The sequence below is a fragment of the Mesoplodon mirus genome, assembly GCF_964341445.2.
Source record: "Mesoplodon mirus genome assembly, chromosome: 6".
Classification (NCBI taxonomy): Eukaryota; Metazoa; Chordata; class Mammalia; order Artiodactyla; family Ziphiidae; genus Mesoplodon; species Mesoplodon mirus.
Window position 1 is genome coordinate 4,897,400 of NC_138982.1, and position 16,427 is coordinate 4,913,826.

A 16,427-nucleotide genomic window follows, 5' to 3' on the forward strand; every position below is an offset into this window, starting at 1 on the left:
AACATCTTAATATCGACTCCACTTCTCCCATCCTCGAGGAGTAGACTATCCCCAAGGCTTACATTTTAGCTTTTCTACCCAGATATTCTTATCTCATCTCAAAGATAATTCAGTACGTATAAAATCAAGATAGATCCTTGGCTTGCTAAGGGATTTATTCTCCAAACTTCCTAGTGTTCTCTGCACCCAGGCATCCAGACTTGAAGTATTCACTCAAGACATGTCACATATCACATTTCCTGTACCTGTCAAACCTATCAAATCATCTTGTTAACTGCTTCCTTAAAATGTCCTCTTTATTTAATGGTTCCTATGCTGCTACTTAGTCTCAGATAACCAGATACCTAGATGGATTGAGTAGTTTTTTAAACAAACGTCTATTGAGTGCCTATCAGGTGCTAGGTAGGCATTGTGCTAGTATGGGAGTATATAAGAGTGAATGATTAGTCACTGCTCTGGGAGATCCGAAAGTCTAATGCAGGAGTCAGATAACTAAAGAGACAGTTCACTGTAGTTTGATTAGTGAATTCTGTGATAATGATAAGCACAACAGGGTCTTGGGACCACAGAGGAAGGGCATCAGCCGTTTGGTTGCCTCTCTTGACTCTAGAATTATCTGTATTCCAGTCCATTCCACATTCAGCTTATCTTCCATTGTCATTGCTTCCTTCATGTCCTTTTTCTGATCAAAAATATGATTTCTCCTTAATCCATCCCCCTTTAGTTTGTCTCTTCTCCCTATCACTTTTCTAACTTTGTTCCATGCTTAATGTTCCACCTTAAAGGGAACCTTCTTTTCAGTCCTGGCTCCTGGTGCTGCCCCAGAAGTATGCTATATTCATTTCCAATATGGTTCCTTTTGCCCTCCTCATCCACTTATTCAAATCCTAGCCATTTTCTAAGGTCCATCTTAGTTCCTACCATTGCTTCAAAACCTGTGAAGCTTGTCTTACCATCTACTTTTCTCAGCCCTATAAGCACACTATTTGTAATATACACTGCCTTACATTGTTAGTGTTATTTTTGTCTTCTCAAAAAGATTGTAAACTCTTCAGATCAGGCATCTCATTATGTGATGCTTTCGTATCCTTCATAGAGCCTAGCACAGTGCTGAGCCCAAAAAGTAATTGTTGAATTTCAGTAGTATGTTAGTAGGGCATTCCACCCCCTCCAGTATTAAAGATTGGTGGACATGAGATTGAGATTATATATTTCTTTGATCTACTGGGAAAAGGATGTCTTGGACTAAAAGATATGCTTTTATTTTGCATACAAATGTAAATTGAAAGACAGGAGGAAAAAGGAAATTCATTTACTAAATTCTTTCGTCTTTTCTCTGAATGCCTGATATGCTGGAGGTAATGGAAAAAACACTTGGCATAAAGGACATGGGTTGAGACTGGCTCTGTCATTTATTGTGGAGCTCTGAGAAGAGCCCAAACCCGAGTCTTAGCTTCCTCATCTGTAAAATGGGGTTAATATTACTCAAGATTGTGGTGAAGATTAAATAATAGGTATGGAATGCTTTGTGAACTTCAAAGCAATGTGTAAACCCTGCCTAGTTTTGTTGTGCTCCCATCTTGATAGTTGTGACTTTGTATTTTACAAAAATATGGATTTCTTTATGGTATGTTTTGTGATCCATTGATAGTAACTTCTCTGATATTTCCAGGTCAGACTGGTTTTTTTCCTCTGAAGAGGAGGCAGACTTCTTTCCTAAAAAAGTAATGAGTGTGTTATGATACAGGCCACTAGGAGAGATACCTAACACAGACTTGGGAGTTGTCAGGGCATGCTTCCTGGAGGATGACACTGACACAGAAGCTCAGACCTGAAAGATGAGTAAAGTTGGCCAGGAAATGATATAAGGGAGGGAATAATAAGGAAATGAAAGAGAGAGAAAATAGTTAACACTCTGGGAACTGAAAGAAGCTTCATTTGGCTGGCTCTGAAATTGAATCTTACCCTGTACTTAGATCTGCTAAAAATGAGTGTATGTATTGATTATTGTCTCTTTCGGTTTTAACTCTTTCATAGAAATGATCTTCTGGTATCCCTTTATATTAACAACTGAATAGAACTTATTTGCAGGGCGTTAACATCTCTTCCTTGTCTAGTATAGATATATTTTACTTATTAGAGCCAGAGCAAGAACTGTTTTCTTTAGACATTGGTCCATTTTATTAATTGTGTTCTCTTTAGCCTGCAATTACTCTATAACTACCAGCTGCCTCCTTCGTGTCCTTTTTGCAAACTATTAGGAGAACTGGAAAATTGGTTTTGGAGTTTTTGTTTGCTTTTGTCTATATAAACATTTACTCTGGCATGATTTGAGGTATTTGGGTTGTGTTTATAAGGTGGGAACACCCCATTTCTGCTTCGTTTAGGAAGAATGGGGAGAAATCTGAGAAAATGTTAGGGTTGGGAATTCCAGAATAGAGAGAACCTCCAGCATGGCACCTGGCATAAAATAAACTCTCAGTAGATAGCTAGCTACTGGACAAATGAATGTACTGTGTTGGTATAGGCAGAACACATTAAGAGAAAAGAAGAAGATGAAATAAAATGACAGACGGCTAGGTTAGGGTCTATAAGCTGACAATTGGGAAACAGGTCTCTAAGAAAACAGCAGGCATCCATAAGGAGGCAGGAGCTTAGACGTACAATTTCTCATCAACTATGCTTTGCTCAGGGAAGCTTCAGTATCACATAATTTTATAATCATGTATCAGAACCTGGTTAAAACCTTAGTAAACTTCATTCAGCTTAGTCCTCATAAACAAAAAATACTCCTGCTGATCCCCTATAAACCATATGGAAGATCTGAGGGATATTTACAGAGAGAGAGGTAAGGACCTGAAAAATAGACCACCCTCAAGCATTGAGGTGAAGGAAGAAGACTAACAGGTTCAGTGTTTGGCTCAAGACTTGTGAAAATGCTATTCAAAAACTTGTGGGGAGAATCAGCTTTCAGCAGACCACTACGTCATAGTAGCATTTTTCTGTAATAATTGAAGAAGGTAATTAAGGAGAGGGGTATTATAATTATTGGGTTTTCAATGCCAGTGAAATTGGTTGGTATTGGAAACACAAGCTGACAATAACATTTAGTCACTGATTTTCTTCATAACTCCCCCACCCCGTCCCCACTTTCTACTCTGTTTTTCTATAAGATCATGGTTTGCCAATTACAGAACTTTTTCAGAATTGTAAATTTCATGGTCAGCAAAAAAAATTCCTGTATATTGTAGAGCTCTGCTGCCTACAAGAGAAGTCAAAGAGATGCTCAGTAAGTAATTAAGGGAATGTATTTTGGGATATGAAAGAAAAATAATTTATAATGTTTCAATATGTAAGTGCTTAGGCATGACCATGTTAGAAAACTTAACGATGTATGAATGCAAGAGCAGAAACTGTGGACTGATGTAGGTATGGTATTGATGACACATATACCATGAGTGCCACTGATCTGACTTTCCAAAGTGAAATAACTTTTAATGAAAAGTATAGTCTCGAGCAGAAGCAAGAAGAACTACAGTCCTGCAGCCTGTGGAACAAAAACCACATTCACAGAAAGATAGACAAGATGAAAAGGCAGAGGGCTATGTACCAGATGAAGGAACAAGATAAAACACCAGAAAAACAACTAAATGAAGTGGAGATAGGCAACCTTCCAGAAAAAGAATTCAGAGTAATGATAGTGAAGATGGTCCAAGACCTTGGAAAAAGAATGGAGGCAAAGATCAAGAAGATGCAAGGAATGTTTAACAAAGACCTAGAAGAGTTAAAGGACAAACACACAGAAATAAACAATACAATAACTGAAATGAAAACTACACTAGAAGGAATCAATAGCAGAATAACTGAGGCAGAAGAACGGATAAGTGACCTGGAAGACAGAATGGTGGAATTCACTGCTGCGGAACAGAGTAAAGAAAAAAAAAAGAAAAGAAATGAAGACAGCCTAAGAGACCTCTGGGACAACATTAAACGCAACAACATTCGCATTACAGGGGTCCCAGAAGGAGAAGAGAGAGAGAAAGGACCCGAGAAAATATCTGAAGAGATTATAGTCAAAAACTTCCCTAACATGGGAAAGGAAATAGCCACCCAAGACCAGGAAGCGCAGAGAGTCCCATACAGGATAAACCCAAGGAGAAACACGCTGAGACACATAGTAATCAAATTGGCAAAAATTAAAGACAAAGAAAAATTATTGAAAGCAGCAAGGGAAAATGACAAATAACATACAAGAGAACTCCCATAAGGTTAACAGCTGATTTCTCATCTCCGCAGAAACTCTACAAGCCAGAAGGGAGTGGCATGACATATTTAAAGTGATGAGAGGGAAGAACATACAACCAAGATTACTCTACCTGGCAAGGATCTCATTCAGATTTGATGGAGAAATCAAAAGCTTTACAGACAAGCAAAAGCTGAGAGAATTCATCACCACCAATCTACAACAAATGCTAAAGGAACTTCTCTAAGTGGGAAACACAAGAGAAAAAAAGGACCTACAGAAACAATCCCAAAACAATTAAGAAAATGGTAATAGAAACATACATATCGATAATTACCTTAAACGTGAATGGATTAAATGCTCCAACCAAAAGACACAGTCTCGCTGAATGGATACAAAAAACAAGACCCATATATATGCTGTCTACAAGAGACCCACTTCAGACCTAGGGACACATACAGACTGCAAGTGAGGGGATGGAAAAAGATATTCCATGCAAATGGAAATCAAAAGAAAGCTGGAGTAGCAATACTCATGTCAGATAAAATAGACTTTAAATTAAAGAATGTTACAACACACAAGGAAGGACACTACATAATGATCAAGGGATCAATCCAAGAAGAACATATAACAATTATAAATATATATATGCAACCAACATAGGAGCACCTCAATACATAAGGCAACTGCTAGCAGCTATAAAAGAGGAAGTCAACTGTAACACAGTAATACTGGGGGAATTTAACACCTCACTTACACCAATGGACAGATCATCCAAAATAAAAATAAATAAGGAAACAGAAGCTTTAAATGACACAATAGACCAGATAGACTTAATTGATATTTATAGGAGATTCCATCCAAAAACAGCAGATTACGCTTTCTTCTCAAGTGCGCACAGAACATTCTCCAGGATAGATCACATCTTGGGTCACAAATGAAGCCTCAGCAAATTGAAGAAAATTGAAATCATATCAAGCATCTTTTCTGACCACAATGCTATGAGATTAGAAATCAGTTACAAGGAAAAACCCATCAAAAACAAAAACACATGGAGGCTAAACAGTGTTTGTTACTAAATAACCAAGAGATCACTGAAGAAATCAAAAGAGGAAATCAAAAAATAACTAGAGACAAATGACAGTGAAAACATGACAATCCAATACCTATGGGATGCAGCAAAAGCAGTTCTAAGAGGGAAGTTTATAGCAATACAATCCTACCTCAAGAAACAACAAACATCTCAAATAAACAATCTAACCTTGCACCTAAAAGAACCAGAGAAAGAGGAACAAACAAAACCCAAAGTTAGTAGAAGAAAAGAAATCATAAAGAACAAAGCAGAAATAAATGAAATAGAAACAAAAAGAACAGTAGCAAAGATCAGTAAAACTAAAAGCTAGTTCTTTGAGAAGATAAACAAACTTGATAAACCATTAGCCGTACTCATCAAGAAAAAGAGGGAGAGGACTCAAATCAGTAAAATTAGAAACGAAAAAGAAGTTACAACAGACATTGTGGAAATACAAAGTATCCTAAGAGACTACTGCAAGCAACTCTATGCCAATAAAATGGACAACCTGGAAGAAATGGCCAAATTCTTAGAAAGGTGTAACCTTCCAAGACTGAACCAGGAAGAAATAGAAAATATGAACAGATCAATCACAAGTAATGAAATTGAAACTGTGATTAAAAATCTTCCAACAAAGAAAAGTCCAGGACCAGATGGCTTCACAGGTGAATTCTATCAAACATTTAGAGAAGAGCTAACACCCATCCTTCTCAGACTCTTCCAAAAAATTGCAGAGGAAGGAACACTCCCAAACTCATTCTATGAGGCCACCATCACCCTGATACCAAAACCAGACAAAGATACTACAACAAAAGAAAATTACAGACCAATATCACTGATGAATATAGATGCAAAAATCCTCAACAAAATACTTGCAAACAGAATCCAAGAACACATTAAAAGGATCATACACCATGATCAAGTGGGATATATCCCAGGGATGCAAGGATTCTTCAGTATACGCAAATCAATCAATGTGGTACACCATATTAACAAACTGAAGAAGAAAAACCGTATGATCATCTCAGTAGATGCAGAGAAGGCTTTTGACAAAATTCAACACCCATCTATGATAAAAACTCTCCACAAAGTGGGCATAGAGGGAACCTACCTCAACATAATAAAAGCCATATACGACAAACCCACAGCAAACATCATTCTCAATGGTGAAGAACTGAAAGCATTTCCTCTAAAACCAGGAACAAGACAAGGATGTCCACTCTCACCACTATTATTCAACATAGTTTTGGAAGTCCTAGCCATGGCAATCAGAGAAGAAAAAGAAATAAAAGGACTCCAAATTGGAAAAGAAGAAGTAAAACTGTCACTGTTTGCAGATGACATGATATTATACATAGAGAATCCTAAAGATGCCACCAGAAAACCACTGGAGCTAATCAATGAATTTGATAAAGTTGCAGGATACAGAATTAATGCACAGAAATCTCTTGCATTCCTATACACGAATGATGAAAAATCTGAAAGAGAAATTAAGGAAACACTCCCATTTACCATTGCAAAAAAAAGAATAAAATACCTAGGAATAAACCTGCCTAGGGAGACAAAAGACCTGTATGCAGAAAACTATAAGACACTGATGAAATAAATTAAAGATGATACCAACAGATGGAGAGATATACTGTGTTCTTGGATTGGAAGAATCAATATTGTGGAAATGACTATACTACCCAAAGCAGTCTGCTGATTGAATGCAATCGCTGTCAAATTACCAGTCACATTTTTACAGAACTAGAACAAAAAATCTTAAAATTTGTATGGAGACACAAAAGACCCCGAATAGCCAAAGCAGTCTTGAGGGGAAAAAACGGAGCTGGAGGAATCAGACTCCCTGACTTCAGACTATACTACAAAGCTACAGTAATCAAGACAATATGGTACTGGCACAAAACCAGAAATATAGATCAATGGAACAGGATAGAAAGCCCAGAGATAAACCATGCTCCTGTGGTCAACTAATCTATGACAAAGGAGGCAAGGATATACAATGGAGAAAAGACAGTCTCTTCAATAAGTGGTGCTTGGAGAACTGGACAGCTACATGTAAAAGAATGAAATTAGAACACTCCCTAACACCATACACAAAAATAAACTCAAAATGGTTTAGAGACCTTAATGTGAGACCGGAGACTATAAAACTCTTAGAGGAAAACATAGGAAGAACACTCTTTGACATAAATCACAGCAAGATCTTTTTTGATCCACCTCCTAGAGGAATGGAAATAAAAACAAAAATAAATGGGACCTAATGAAACTTAAAAGTTTTTGCATAGCAAAGGAATCTACAAAGAAGATGAAAAGACAACCCTCAGAATGGGAGAAAATATTTGCAAACGCATCAGTGGACAAAGGATTAATCTCCAAAATATATAAACTGCTCATGCAGCTCAATATTAAAAAAACAAACAACCTAATCCAAAAATGGACAGAAGACCTAAATTGACATTTCTCCAGAGGAGACATACAGATAGCCAAGAAGCACATGAAAAGCTGCTCAACATCACTAATTATTAGCGAAATGCAAATCAAAACTACAATGAGGTATCACCTCACACCAGTTAGATTGGGCATTGTCAGAAAATCTACAAACAACAAATGCTGGAGAGGGTGTGGAGAAAAGGGAACCCTCTTGCACTGTTGGTGGGAATGCAAATTGATACAGCCACTATGGAGAACAGTACGGAGGTTCCTTAAAAAACTAAAAATAGAACTACCATATGACCCAGCAGTCCCACTACTGGGCATATACCCAGAGAAAACCATAATTCAGAAAGACACATGCACCCCAATGTTCATTGCAGCACTATTTACAATAGCCAGGACATGGAAGCAACCTAAATGCCTGTCATCAGATGAATGGATAAAGAAGATGTGGTACATGTATACAATGCACTATTAATCAGCCATAAAAAGGAATGAAATTGGGTCATTTGTAGACACGTGGATGGATCTAGAGACTGTCATACAGAGTGAAGTAAGTCGGAAAGAGAAAAACAAATATTGTATATTAACGTGTATATGTGGAACCTAGAAAATGGTACAGATGAACCAGTTTGCAGGGCAGATATTGAGACACAGATGCAGAAAGCAAACATATGGACACCAAGGGGGGAAAGTGGCGGGAGTTGGGGGGTGGGATGAATTGGGAGATTAGGATTGCCATATATACACTAATATGTATAAAATGGATAACTAATAAGAACCTACTGTATAAAAAAATAAAACAAAATTCAAAAAAAGAAAAGTATAGTCTCCCTTTTATTTACAAGGCAGGTACAGTACTGAAAGATATGGTTTTCTCCTAGAGTCTGTCATACAGAGTGAAATAAGTCAGAAAGAGACAAATACCGTATGCTAACACATATATATGGAATCTAAGAAAAAAAAATGTCATGAAGAACCTAGGGGTAAGACGGGAATAAAGACACAGACCTACTAGAGAATGGACTTGAGGATATGGGGAGGGGGAAGGGTAAGCTGGGACAAAGTGAGAGAGTGGCATGGACATATATACATTACCAAACGTAAAATAGCTAGCTAGTGGGAAGCAGCCGCATAGCACAGGGAGATCAGCTTGGTGCTTTGTGACCTCCTAGAGGGGTGGGATAGGGAGGGTGGGAGGGAGGGAGATGCAAGAGGGAGGAGATATGGGAACATATGTATAACTGATTCACTTTGTTATAAAGCAGAAACTAACACACCATTGTAATGCAATTATACTCCAATAAAGATGTAAAAAAAAAAAAAAGAAAAAAAATGGTTTTCTTTAGGATTGTGCAAAAAAGGCTTTCTGTTTTAAAACTATGGCCAGAAATTTCCAGACTCTCTCTTAAACTTCTGAAATGCCCATGGAGTCTCTGATGCCTTCTTCCATACTTTGAGAATCACAGTGTTCTAATGTTCTATATTAAGATAGCACTACTGACCAATTAGCCTAAGTTTTTTTAATTAAACATTTTATTAGTACTGGGCTTATTTTGAGCTATGTATTTTTTCTCTGCCTGTCTTTTGGGAACAACCATGTGTTTGTGAACCAACTGGTCATTGATATTCTTTTTATGGCATAGAGTGTTACTCCTGGTGAAGTAAAGATCTTAGTGTAGCTAGAATAAAAAATACTGGTGAATATATGGGAAATATAAAAGGTTTTTTCTTATTTTTAAATCTCCTTAAAAGATAAGTGGCTGTTTAAGCAAAAATAATACAATATAGGGAATTCCCTGGTGGGCCAGTGGTTAGGACCCCGTGCTTCTACTGCAGGGGGCATGGGTTCAACCGCTGGTGGGGAAACTAAGATCCCACAGATCTCACAGCACAGCCAAAAAAAAAAAAGGTACAGTATATTACGTTGTTTCTAACTAATTTAAAAATAAAACTATGCCAGCAGCTCAAAGAATGGATGGGAGGATGGAAGTATATGCTTGCAAGGCTCTTACCATACACATGAAATGGGACCATATCCCTTCAAGATTGACTGTGTTAAGTGAAAAGATGCATATTGTACATTGTAAAGCAACCACTGAAAAACAACAAAACAAAACCCAAAGAGGTACAGCTAATAAGACAATCAAGGAGATAAAATGGAATCAGAAATATTCAGTCTAGAGAAGTCAGAAAAAAGTAAAGTCCTTGTCCCTGAAACAAGATCAGATCTGTTCTGTCGGCTGGCTGCGTTTACTCCCTGCTCCCAGAGCTGTGCGTGAGAAGATGGCCTGTATTTCTTTTTACTCAAAGGATTGGTAGCCTTTTTTGAAGAACTCAACTTTCTTTGTATTGGAAGTATTTTGCCAATACTCAGGTTGTCTCTCATTCCCCCGTCCCCCCACCTTGCTGCTTTCCTGTTTTACAGCCCCAGGTTTATAAGGTACCTATCTCTGTCCCTTCTCTTTGGCACTCCAGGGGGAAAAGCGTCAGTGTTTTCACTTTGTCCCTAACTTCTGTACTTGCCAATCCAAGATGTTGCATAATAAAGATAAAGTGGGATGCATTGATCTTTTATTTTTCTGTGGTATCTCAACATACCTTACCCTTTTCCCTTTCCCCTGAATTCAGAGACATGAAAAATGCTGTAATTGGAAACAACAAGCAGAAAGCCAACCTCATTGTTCTAGGAGCTGTTCCAAGGTAAGTTTGCTGTCATCCCCTTTTCTGCTATTTATACTAAGTTTTGAATGTATTTCTCATTCTCAACCATAAGACCTATCTTTTTTCTGTATTGTCTGTTCTTTTTTTTTTTAAATAAATGCTTTGAAGTATATGAAGCATCTCTTAAAAAAAAAAAATTAAGGTACCAGGGAATGGAATATGAAACAAATGTATTAATACTTTTTAGAGGTTCTGGAAAATCATTGACCCTGCAATAAAAGGACATGTTGTGTAGATAAGCAGTGTACACCAGCCTGAATCTTCCCTGTCTCCTTTGCATTCTGGCAGTTTTTGTATGATTGGATAATAATTTATTAGGGTTCTCAAAACCTTTTTTGAATTTAAAAAAAATTCTTGGTTTTTTAACCCGGCTTTTCTTTTTTAATTTCTAATTTTTCAAATTTGCTGGTTTTTAAGTTAACATAGAAAGTTTGATTTCTTCTGATGACGTTAATAAGCTTCCTTTTGGTAGACAGTGACAGTTGTATGACTTCCTCTTTGCCTTTGCTACCCAGAACTAAGTTTTATGTGCGATTGCTATAAGTTTTTCATTTAGAATTTTTTAATGTTTTGGTTTTTTCTCTTTCTTCTTTTCTATCTTTTAATATAGGATTAATGGTTTTATTGTTTTTAGCGTGATTGACCTTTGGTCACTATAAAGCTGTCAGCAGCCTTTCTTAGGGAATTACTGCTCAGTATATATAAATATGCTTTAGGGAGCATGAAGGTTCTACATTAGAACATAAAGGAGATGGTCATAAGTGGTGGATGATTAGAATTTGGGGAGTATTTATTTGTCAGGCTGGCCTAGAGTAGAAATAGGATCTTCTGATCTCCCAAATAGGAGGACTAGAGAAAGAAGAAAGCTTCCCTTGCTTGAAGAGCAGCACAAGGACTCTGAATATTCCCTCTAGGCTAGATCTCTGTGATCTCTGAACTGCAGTATTGGGTATTCAAGGTCCTTAAGATCCGGCAGCACTTGGCTTTGGGAGTCTTCATATCCTGGAGTGGCAGATGACGTGGACTGTGGTGCTGCTGTTTCCACAGAGATCACTTGTGGACAACTTTCAGATTCACAGTTCTGATAAACTAAGATTATATGATAGTTCTGTTGCTCAAAATGAAGAAAATCTCTTTAGATTCACCCCCACTCGATATTCCATTATTAAATTAACAGCTTATATAAAAATATGACCATTTCCTAGCCCTCTATAAGCTCGCCAACCATATTTTCAGTGTGTGGGATGTATTGGTAGCCTTTTTCTGTAACATTACTTTTAGCTAATGTTTACTTTTAAGTTTTTTAGTCTCCTCTGTTTATCAAGTTCTTTCTTTTTAGATTATTGTACTTGCTTCAGCAAGAAACCTCAAGCACAGAGTTGAAAACTGAATGTGCAGTGGTATTGGGAAGTCTTGCTATGGGTACTGAAAACAATGTTAAGTCTCTACTCGATTGCCATATTATCCCTGCCTTACTGCAAGGTATGTAAAGAAGTCATTTTTATACAAGTAAAAATTAGAATCAGTTTGCAGAGTTTTAAATATGAGTTGAAAGTATGAGTCTCAAATCTGTTTTCTATTAATAGGACTACTGTCCCCAGACCTGAAGTTCATTGAAGCTTGCCTCCGATGCCTGCGCACCATCTTCACCAGTCCCGTTACTCCAGAGGAACTACTGTATACGGTGAGTTTTAGGTGTTTTTGAATCCTCAGTTACATTTTACTAACAGCATACTTCTAATTTATTGGGTTGGCCAAAAAGTGCCTTCAGTTTTTAAGTAAAAATGAAAGACACATTTTTCATTTTCACCAAGAACTTTATTGAACAGCATATTCACCCTTTTGTTCCACTACCTTCTGCCATTTTTCAGGCAACTTCATAATTCCATCTTCCCAAAACTTTTTATCTTTTTGAGCAAAGAACTGTTCCAGGTGCCTTTTACAGTCTTTCAGGGAATTGAAATTTTTTCCATTAAGAGAATTTTGTAAAGACTTAAATAAATGGAAATCCGAAGGTGCAATGTCTGGTGAATACAGCCGATGAATCAGAGCTTCCCAGCCAAGCTGTACAGTTTTTGCCTGGTCATCAAAGAAACATGCGGTCTTGCGTTATCCTGATGGAAGATTATGCATTTTCTGTTGACTAATTCTGGACGCTTTTCGTCTAGTGCTGCTTTCATTTGATCTAACTGGGAGCAGTACTTGTTGGAATTAATTGTTTGGTTTTCCAGAAGGAGCTCATAATACAGGACTCCCTTCCAATCCCACCATATGGACAACATCACCTTCTTTGGATGAAGACCAGCCTTTGGTGTGGCTGGTGGTGGTTCATTTTGCTTGCCCCATGATTTCTTCCATTCCACATTATTGCACAGTATCCACTTTTCATTGCCCACCACAATTTGTTTTAAAAACGGAACTTTTTCATTATGTTTCAGTAGAGAATCGCATGTGGAAATACGGTCAAGAAGGTTTTTTATCCTTAACTTATGTGGAACCCAAACATCAAAGCGGTGAACATAACCAAGCTGGTGCAAATGATTTTCAGCGCTTGATTTGGATATTTTGAGTATGTTGGCTACCTCCCACGTGGTATAATGTTTATCGTTCTCAACTAATGTCTTGATTCAATCGCTTTCAACTGTCCTACCCGACCATGGAGTATCGTCCAGCGAGAAATCTCCAGCACAGAACTTCACAAACCGCTTTTGACATGTTCAATCAGTCACAGCACCTTCTCCATACACTGCACAAATCTTTTTTTGCGTTTCAGTTGCATTTTTACCTTTCTTGAAATAATAAAGCATAATATGCCGAGAATGTTGCTTTTTTTCTTCTATCTTCAGTATTAAAATGGCTACACAAAAATTCACCAATTTTGATAAGTCTTTTTTTAAATGCACGCTGATATGACAGCTGTCACACACAATCTAACAAAACTGTTTTGAATGAGGTTAAAGACAACTAAGTGCTACTAGAGCCATCTTAACGGAAAAAACCGAATGAACCTTTTGGCCAACCCATATGTAGCATCTCAAAGCTGATCTTAACTGTGATAACTGTACTGTAGAAAAGGCTCAAGAAGTGTTTGAAGTCTTGCTAATTTGCAAATATCAAACGTTCTAGGCTTTGTAAAGAAGTGAAAGATCGTCTCAGATCTTGAGGAATTTGTAAGCTGTTTTTTTCCTTTTGGTTTTTGTAAAAAGACCCTTCTTAATTTCCTAATAGGTACAAATTAAGGAAGTATATTTAATGCACTCACCATAGGTTAAATCCAGTAGAATAGGCTCTGTAGAGAAGGTAGAATTCGACCTGGTCTTGAATAATGGATAAGATTTCAAGAAGTGGAGAGAAAAGAAGCTGTTCTAGGAAACATCTGTGTAAGAGAGAATGCAGGACAGTGGACAGAATAGTCTAATGCAGGAAGGGAATCCGTGTTCATTTCGGCTGGAGAGGTGAACCAGAAGCAGCTTGTTAGAGGCTTACTTACCAGGCTAGAATCAGAATACGTGCGAGAGAATCTAAAGATCTTTGGAGTCATTCAGTGGTTTTCAAAAACTTCAGGGAGTATTAGGGGGTGTTTTTATCTGTTGATTACTTGGGACTTTCTTAATAAAAATTATCCAGACTAGTATTTTTCAAACTCTTATCCACAGTCCACAGTAAGAATGATATTTTCCACTGCCATACTGTGTGTGTGTGGCGGAAAGGGGAGGGGGCGAGGGGTGGTGGAACATCCTGAGATAGTCTTCACAAAACAGTTCCATAAATGTGGTGCCTTCTGATTTCTGTTCTATCCTTTTTCATTTAAAAAAAATGCTGGGACAGTGGCCGCCATGGTGAGGCAATGAGGAGGGGAGGGGAAGGGAGGCAGTTTCGGGGCCGGGGCTGGGAGCTCCGGCTGGACTGCGGGCGCCGCGCGCCACCTGCGTTCCCGGCGGGGAGCGGGGACTGGGGTGTCGCAGCCGGGGGTTACTGAGGCGGGCGCTGTCGACCTCGGGGCCAGGGAGAGCCTTCTGGCTGGAAGGCAGGGCGGGTCTGGCGTGCCGGGAAATACCGAGCAGATGCGATCGCCGTGTGCGCCAGCCACGTGCCGGCAGCCCAAGGTGGAGGCCAAGTACCTGGCCCAGATCATTGTGATGGGCGTGCAGGTGGTGGGCAGGGCCTTTGCCCGGGCCCTGCAGCAGGAGTTTGCAGCCAGCCGGGCAGCAGCTGACGCCCGGGGGCGCGCGGGACACCAGTCTGCAGCCGCCTCCAACCTCTCCGGCCTCAGCCTCCAGGAGGCACAGCAGATTCTCAACGTCTCTAAGCTGAGCCCTGAGGAGATCCAGAAGAACTACGAACACCTATTCAAGGTGAACGACAAATCCGTGGGTGGCTCCTTCTACCTGCAGTCAAAGGTGGTGCGAGCGAAGGAGCGCCTTGAGGAGGAACTCAGAATCCAGGCCCAGGAGGACAGAGAGCGAGAGCAGCCGCCCAAAACGTGACCACTCGGTGCCTCACGCCCCGCCCACCCACCTCTAATTTATAGCTCGGTAATAAATGTCTTTTCCGCAAAAAAAAAAAAAAAAAAAAAAAAATGCTGGTTGTGATTCTCTGAGCTGACACACAGAATGTCAGAGTTTCAAAGTGGACACATATGAATCAGAGATCTTGTCCAGAATCCTGTTTTACAAGTATTTCAAGAATATAAGCGGTCAAGAGGCACAGGCACAGCAGGCAGGGAGAGGGAACATGCCACGTGCCTCCACAGTTTGTTTTTCCTACATTAGGCCCTTGCTCCTCTGGCTTGTAATGATGCATAGGGTCTGTGAGGTTTGTGGGTCACCTCACACAGCAGGGAGGCTCTAAATTATGAAACATCTCAATTTTACACCTCAGGGATTTGTGCAGCATTCTTCAGGGAGCCATGCCTCATAAATCCAAAGGCTGTTTACTACACTGGTTCTCAAACTTGAGCATGCACCAGAATTACCTGGAGAGCTCATTAAACACAAAATCCTGGACTCTACCTACAGAGTTTCTGATTCAGTGAGTGTGGGGTGGGGCCTGAGAATATGCATTTCTAACAAGTTTCCCAGTAACTTGAGGTGCTACTGGTCCACAGACCACTCTTTGAGAACCACTGGTTAACTGCAAGCACTTCTAAAATGGGGACATCCTCCTCAAAACATTCCACATAGAAGGGCTCTCCATCTGTTTTCCTGAAGGTCCAATTGTCATGTTTACAAAGAAATTAAACCAATCACCCATCTTCTTTACCCTATAAGTTTCTCCCCAACTCCCAGCCCAGTAATGGGGGAGAAATTGATCCTGGTCAACTGATTCAGCTCCTTCCTCCTCCCTCTCTAAACTGATTTCATGACCCACTAATGGATCGTGGTGCATAATTTGGAGAACACTAGTCTACACAAACTTAACTTCTTTACATAAGAAAAATTAAGACACAGGGACATTAACGTGACTTTCACAGAGAGAATACCTAAATTGTGAAGCAATTTTATCCCTCAGAGACAGTGGAGAATCCATGAAAAGTGTTAGGTGGGACAATGACAGAGTAGTATTTAGGTATAACTGACTGACATCTATGAGTTGGATTGTGTAGAGGCCAGCTACCATGGCAACTCAGGCACTAAACTGAAGACAGCACAGTCCTGTTGAAGAGGGCAGGATGTCTAGTTTGCAATCCTGTTTATCAGACGGGTGACTGGGGAAATTATATAACTGTTCTTTGCCTTGTTTAATCAGCCATAAACTGCAGATATGTAACACAGCTGGCAGAAAGGACGCAGGTGTGAAGAAATGAGATGGGGGCTATTGTCACAGGAAAACTGAGGGATGAGAGAGCAATGGAGGAAAGGGATGAGGTGGAAGTCGTTTCAGGAGCGTAATAGAGGCTCTTCCTCTCGATTGCTTCTTCTCTCTCAGCGGTTACCCACTTCCCTGTCG

General features: G+C 39.2%; 2 protein-coding genes across 7 annotated transcripts in view; both read left to right on the top strand.

Moving 5' to 3' along the window:
* Positions 1–16,427, top strand: part of ARMC8 (armadillo repeat containing 8) — a 104,179-nt gene that overhangs the window by 26,401 nt on the left and 61,351 nt on the right. For all 5 annotated transcript variants that reach the window (XM_082625944.1, XM_082625942.1, XM_082625943.1 and 2 more), the window contains 3 exons: positions 10,386–10,457; positions 11,818–11,960; positions 12,065–12,162. In XM_082625944.1, coding sequence (XP_082482070.1) covers positions 10,386–10,457; positions 11,818–11,960; positions 12,065–12,162 — 313 coding nt within the window. The remainder of the gene's footprint in view (positions 1–10,385; positions 10,458–11,817; positions 11,961–12,064; positions 12,163–16,427) is intronic.
* On the top strand, positions 14,309–14,996 carry LOC309806904 (mitochondrial import inner membrane translocase subunit TIM16). 2 transcript variants are annotated; one of them, XM_082625948.1, is made up of 2 exons: positions 14,309–14,317; positions 14,591–14,996. In XM_082625948.1, exons 1-2 carry the CDS (start codon positions 14,315–14,317, stop codon positions 14,963–14,965), a joined length of 378 nt encoding a protein of 125 aa, XP_082482074.1. In that variant the 5' UTR covers positions 14,309–14,314; the 3' UTR covers positions 14,966–14,996. The 2 variants fall into 2 exon arrangements, with proteins under 2 accessions (XP_082482074.1, XP_082482073.1); XM_082625947.1 differs by lacking the exon at positions 14,309–14,317 and having other exon boundaries at positions 14,360–14,996.